This window comes from Oryx dammah, unplaced genomic scaffold, assembly GCF_014754425.2.
Source record: "Oryx dammah isolate SB20612 unplaced genomic scaffold, SCBI_Odam_1.1 HiC_scaffold_1, whole genome shotgun sequence".
Lineage (NCBI taxonomy): Eukaryota > Metazoa > Chordata > Mammalia > Artiodactyla > Bovidae > Oryx > Oryx dammah.
The window spans coordinates 92649109-92656191 of record NW_024070185.1 but is presented as its reverse complement, the minus strand read 5'-3'; the positions used below and the strand labels follow the sequence as shown (position 1 = coordinate 92656191).

The following is a 7083-nucleotide window of genomic DNA, read 5'->3' as shown; positions in this document are numbered from 1 at the left end:
TGAAGAGTAACTTTGCCAAAGGTTGGTATTATCTACAGTATAACTCAATAAATTTTCCTAATACATTTAATTCAGTAATGAATTATTTATCTACCTGAATTCATCCCTTAAACTGCCCATTCTGTACTTCTTCCCCTCTTACTCCTCTCTCTCCTGCTTACCCTCTTTCTCCTACTCTTTTTCTTATTTACTTTGTGTCCTTAAACATATGGATTCCCTTTTTGTGCTGTGAGTTTATTTTATTGCTTTTCAGTATCTTTTTTCCATTACAAAAATGGTGATGCCATCCAGCACAAAATCGACCTATCTAAAACAATGAATATAAAAAAGCAAAAACATTAAATTTGTCATTGAATTCACAATGAATTGAATTGATCAATTGAATTGATTACTTTTCAATTCAAGCATTTCATTTTGATAATTTTCATTTGAATTAATAAATTCTTACTTTGAATTAACATTATTTTGGTAATAATATTGAACTAAAAAGCTCTCACATTTCATGAAATTACTTTGGTGAACATTTGCTCCTGTTTTCAAATGTTACATGGGTAGAAGAATGTCATTTCAATTTGAAGTTTTAGTTCAGCCACAGTTTGTTCCCAACACCACTCTTAATTGTGTCTGTGGGACAATGTCCCTAATGCACGAGAAGGTTCCCATTCCATTGATCTCTCATTCCAACTTTAAATTGCTTTGGGAACAGGGGAACAATTACAACTGTTGCATAACAAATATTTATTCTTCCAAGTCTGAGGAATCAAGCGTTGTTTGTTGATCCTAATCTTAATTCAGAATGCTGACAGTAAGTACTGACAAGAAATGTAGCAAGTTCTTTTAGGAGGTAGAAATAATTTGTCAATAATAATGGTAAATCTTAATTGTCATGGCATTGTATCTTTTCAGTCTATAGTTAAAGCTATCATTTAGTAGTAATTTGTAATGTGAATAGCCTGATGAAATAGAGGTATCAGTTTATCACTAAAATACAGCTGTGAATCATTATGACTATTACTATTTCTTTTTTTTTTTTTCAACCAGAATTTCATCACCTCCACTAGCTTTGTTTAGTGATGGTTTCTTTTTTTTTTTTTTTAAATTAATTAATTTATTTATTTTTAATTTTTACTTTACAATTCTGTATTGGTTTTGGCATAGATTGACATGAATCCACCACAGGTGTACATGCGTTCCCAAACATGAACCCCCCTCCCACCCCCCTCCCCACAACATCTCTCTGGGTCATCCCCGCGCGTCAGCCCCAAGCGTGTCATATCCTGCATCAGACATAGACTGGCATTTCGATTCTTACATGATATTATACATGTTTCAATGCCATTCTCCCAAATCATCACACCCTCTCCCTCTCCCTCTGAGTCCAAAAGTCCGCTATACACATCTGTGTCTTTTTTGCTGTCCTGCATACAGGGTCATCATTGCCATCTTCCTAAATTCCATATATCCATTATTATTTGTACACTCTGTTAATCCTTAATTTCCATATGCTATCTCATTATTTCCTAAAAATATTCCTCTAAGGAAAGTAAGGCAAATATTTTTATCATTTTACAAATGAGAAGACAGCTATAAATTAGAGACAGAGATCCTCAAACCAAAGACTTTGATTCTAATATGAGATGCTTTTCCACTATACAAAACCCATGTCTCGTATATTTTTTAATAAATATTAAATTATCCTCTATACTTACAATGCATAAATGGTACTAATTTATATAAGAGGCTGTTTGTTAGTATTGACTGAAAAATAGTTTAAAAAGCTAAAACCTGATGTTGATGAACAAATGAGACATGTTAAAGTTTTCCTGATCATTAATTCACAAATACTGCATGGGAAAATTGCTTCAGTTTAGAAAATAAGCCTTCACCAAGTCAGTCAGAACCCATCTATTATGTGCTGACACTGTATTAGACTTAGGTGTAGAAGGATGAACAAGACAAATAAGCTCCTTCCCCCATGTCTCTTGTTACCTCAGTGCTGGGAGCAGAAGTAAACCAAATGTAGCGAAACAAGCCTAGTTCAAGGTGTGTTTGACTTAGTGAGAGATTTCTGCCTAGGACGGAAAGGCTTGGAACAGATGACTGGAAGAAGCAGTTTAGATAGCCTCAGATGCATTGTTATTGCAATTGTCTGGAAGAGGAAGACAACAGTCGCTGCAGTCCTGGATTCAAAGAGCCTGGTTAAAACATCTTCATGTATCCTGGTAAATCTTGCTGTCTTCTTCCATTTCTGTTAGTGATTGGTCTGATCAGGGTGCTCATGTTCCTTATCCAGTGCATCCTCTCACCAATTTCTGAGCCTCACTGGGGAGAATTTTGACTTGCCATGTGAAGTAGTATAGTATAAGAGTTGGATTTTTGCCTCCTTGTTCCTGGCACTGTTGAATGAAGGTCAACTTGACTTTGTGACCCTGACTATTCTAAGGTTCTCAGTAACAATAGCCTGCTGTTGACGCATGATTTTTATACAAATTTTAATGCTACCAGTTAGGCAAAGTTGTAATGTAAAAATAATGGACTATGAATATTGCTTGTTCCTGATTTTAGTCATGTGACATCAGCCAAGTGAACTAATTTCAAGCCTAAAATATGACATACAAGATCCTGAAGTAAGAAATTGTTGCATAAATGAAATTTACAATGTCATTTGGGCTAAAGTTTTCATCTCCAATATTGAGATTTTTCTATTCCCTTATTGTATTTCTCTTCAAAGCTGTGATATTTCTGTGTGTATTCTAAATTGTTCCTTAGTATGAATCCCTCTGTTGAATTGGATTTCTGATTCTAAGTAATATCTGCTATATAGTGATTTCCTCAACTACTATCACACGGCAAACTAAGTGACAGAGTGGGTGAAAAGTGGCTATGCTGAAACCCTCAAATCCATTAGCCATGTGAGGACTAAGCTTGTGATTTTGACCAATGTCAAATATGGTGGTGATTATGAAAAGATCAGTTTTCACATCCAGTCAGTAATGTGACAAACACATTAATCTAAATATCTTAATTCCTTTTATTATGTTTCTGCTAAAAGTCTCATAAAATCCTACTGTATGATGACTTATTTGTATACTAAAAGTAGTGGTGCTGTGAACTACACTTGATCTGAGCTTTGAGCTCCACTTTATTATTTACTATGTGGTCAACCTTGGAAGAATTCCATTTTTTAATATTTGAAAAATGGGGATAGTACAAACAATGATTATATTTTGTTAAACATAAAATAGTACATATACCCATGTATACCTATTTATAAAAAATATTTAAACATTTTTTGCTGTTCTCTTAGGTTGACTTAAGTGAGTAAATTATGAAGATACACTCTGAAGCCACAGAGTAAAAATAAGTGAAGAGACTATGTAATGTTCTCCAAAGGTTGTCTGTAACATTCGTGTGGAGCTGGCCTATGCAGTGGTCTTGTCATAGGAATAGTCACACAAGAAACTAAGAGGAGCTGGAATATGAAATCAACAGATATCTGTGTTTAAACAGATGTTAAATTTCAGTTTATGCTATTCAATTTATTATTACTAATTGTCTATAAAACAATTAAGGTGACTAATATATACTATGTAGTGTCAGGCATAGAAAGATATATGTCCCCCAAAAATCAGAGTTTGTGTGAATTTTGACCATCATGAATTTCAATTAAAAATTTCCAGTCCTGTTGAGTGGTATTTTGCCATCTCCACTCTACTTTCTAGGGCAGATGAAGTCAGGCTTATACTTACTAATTACTCAGGAGTTTTAGAAACCTCAACCCAGGAACATGTCCTCCATAGCAGGAAAAGTTACTTCTGTATGTTTCTTTAATCATAAGTAGAACTTCACATACTGGCAATGGCATAGATACTTTAATCATTTCCGATTTTATTGTATTTTGTTGACACACATTGTTGAAGATAACTGGACTTCAGGGCTTCAAGCAAATACTCCTTATAATACATTCTTTAAAAACCAATTGTTCAGGTAATGTGTAACATGTAACACTTGTTTCCTGGCAGTGAATAAATATATCTTATACGAAATCTTCCTTTGACATCCTGAAAGCAGAGGACATGGATAAAATTAACCAGACATTTGTGCTAGAATTTCTTCTTCTGGGTCTTTCTGAATACCCAAGGACTGAGATTGTTTACTTTGTTGTAATTCTAAGTATGTACCTAGTCGTTCTAATTGGCAACGGTGTTCTGATCACAGCAAGCATCTTTGATTCCCATCTTCACTCCCCAATGTACTTCTTCCTGGGGAACCTCTCTTTTCTGGATATCTGCTATACATCTTCCTCTGTTCCTTCAACTTTGGTGAGCTTAATCTCAAAGAAAAGGAACATTTCCTTCTCTGAATGTGCAGTGCAGATGTTTTTTGGATTTGCAATGGGTTCAACAGAGTGTTTGCTCCTTGGCATGATGGCTTTTGACCGCTATGTGGCCATCTGTAACCCTCTGAGATACCCTGTCATCATGAGCAAGGTGGTGTATGTCCTGATGGCTTCTGTGTCATGGCTATCTGGAGGAATCAACTCAATTGTACAAACATCTCTTGCCATGCGATTGCCTTTTTGTAAGAATAATGTAATCAATCATTTTACATGTGAAATATTAGCTGTTCTCAAGCTAGCTTGTACTGATATATCTCTCAATATTATCACAATGATGGTATCAAATATGGCGTTTCTAGTTCTTCCACTGCTGGTCATATTTTTCTCCTACATGTTCATCCTCTATACCATCTTGAGAATGAACTCAGCTAGAGGGAGATATAAGGCCTTTTCTACCTGCTCAGCACATCTGACTGTGGTAATTATATTTTATGGTACCATCTTCTTTATGTATGCCAAACCTAAGTCTCAAGAATTGCATGGAGAAAACAAGTTGCAAGCTTCTGACAAGCTCATTTCCCTGTTTTATGGTGTAGTGACTCCCATGCTAAATCCTATAATCTACAGCTTGAGGAATAAAGATGTAAAAGCTGCTGTAAAATATTTGCTAAACCAAAAACCTCTCCAGTAAGTGACAGGGTAACAGGCAGGAAGGCCAGGGGTCTCCAAACGGAGGAAATAGCCTGCAAGTGCCAGACATTTTTATCTCTCTTAAGCGGCAGGAGGAAACAAACTAGGGATATTTTTTTCCTTCTCTACACAAATTTAAAAGGAGGTTTCTCTTAAAATACTGTGTTGCCATAATGACACATGGTTTCACCTGAAGTTAACTATTCTCAGACCTTGAGATAACCAATGCATTTTTCTTATGGAAATGTTTGTCTTAAGCTATGCTAATGTACTATACATTTACCCCAAACTCTGTCTTCAAGTCGGTTCCGCCTCATGCCTAAGAACCTGCTTGACAAATCAGTATGTTATACTCAGATATTGTTTCCCTAATCTATGTAAACAAAACTATTTGTATGGTAATCAGTCCTTCCACAAGATTCAAGTTAATCATTTTATGGCCCAGGATGAACCATTTGGTACCAAGATTATCCCAAAATACATCTTATGAGTGAGGGGCCTAGTGCCATTCTGAGTTTTAAGACATTCCTTTCTTTCATTAACAGACTGCTGCTGCTGCTAAGTCGCTTCAGTCGTGTCCAACTCTGTGCGACCCCATAGACGGCAGCCCACCAGGCTCCGTGGTCCCTGGGATTCTCCAGGCAAGAACACTGGAGTGGTTTGCCATGTCCTTCTCCAGTGCATTAACAGACTGCTAGTGACTATATATGGAGAAGGCAATGGCACCCCACTCCAGTACTCTTGCCTGGAAAATCCCATGGACGGAGGAGCCTGGTAAGCTGCAGTCTATGGAGTCGTTAAGAGTCAGACACGACTGAGTGACTTCACTTTCACTTTTCACTTTCATGCATTGGAGAAGGAAATGGCAACCCACTCCAGTGTTCTTGCCTGGAGAATCCCATGGGCAGGGGAGCCTGATGGGCTGCCGTCTATGGGGTCGCACACAGTCAGACACAACTGAAGTGACTTAGCAGTAGCAGTAGTGACTATATAATATCCAGCTGAAGATTAGCAGGGAGGTACTCTTTCTGACCCCTTCTGATAACTAAGTCAGAAGTTTTCTCTGTCTTCTTTATACTTTAATAAAACGTTATTACACAAAGCTCTGAACAATCAAGCCTCATTGCTGGTCCCAGATTAAATTCTTTTCCTTCAGAGGCCAAGAATCCCGGCCATCTTTTCATTGTGCAATAGACACAAAGATGGACTTCTAGGTAAATAAGTATGACCTATTTTAGGGAAACCATGGTTTAGGAGAGATTTTTATTCTTCTCTTCACTGACCTTACTTTGCTAGAATTACTAAAAACTATAGTTTGCAACCACCCTGGCGTCCAGTGTTTTCAGATTTCACAAGTACCATCAGTTAAGTTCAGTCGCTCAGTCATGTCTGACTCTTTGCGACTCCATGAACCTAGCATGCCAGGCATCCCTGTCCATCACCAACTCCCGGAGATCACCCAAAACCATGTCCATCGAGTTGTTGATGCCATCCAGCCATCTCATCCTCTGTCGTCCCCTTCTCCTCCTGCCCTCAATCTTTCCCAGCATCAGGGTCTTTTCAAATTAGTCAGCTCTTTGCAGGTGGCCAAAGTATTGGAGTTTAAGCTTCAACATCAGTCTTTCCAGTGAACACCCAGGACTGAACTCCTTTAGGATGGACTGGTTGGATCCCCTTGCAGTCCAAGGGACTCTCAAGAGTCTTCTCCAAAACACACTTCAGAAGCATCAATTCTTCAGCACTCAGCTTTCTTTATGGATCAACTCTCACATCCATACATGACTACTGGAAAAACTATAGCCTTGACTAGATGGACCTTTGTTGACAAAATAATGTCTCTGTTTTTAATACGCTGTCTAGGTTGGTCATAACTTTCCTTCCAAGGAGTAATCGTCTATTAATTTCCTGGCTGCAATACCATCTGCAGTGATTTTGGAGTGTCCCAAAATAAATTCAGCCACTGTTTCCCCATCTATTTGCCATGAAGTGATGGGACCAGATGCCATGATCTTAGTTTCTGAATGTTGAGCTTTAAGCCAACTTTTTCACTCTCC

At 37.5% G+C, this 7083-nt stretch overlaps 1 protein-coding gene across 1 annotated transcript; it reads left to right on the top strand.

Moving 5' to 3' along the window:
• Positions 1 to 4049: 4049 nt before the first annotated feature.
• LOC120864073 (olfactory receptor 13C3) lies at positions 4050 to 5030 on the top strand. The gene has a single exon (XM_040240895.1). The coding sequence runs from the start codon at positions 4077 to 4079 to the stop codon at positions 5028 to 5030; it is 954 nt and encodes a 317-aa protein (XP_040096829.1). The 5' UTR covers positions 4050 to 4076.
• Positions 5031 to 7083: the final 2053 nt, after the last annotated feature.

Bases quoted from the DNA above. Each gene is read 5' to 3' on its own strand.
- LOC120864073 (XM_040240895.1), top strand. From the start codon at position 4,077: ATGGATAAAATTAACCAGACATTTGTGCTAGAATTTCTTCTTCTGGGT.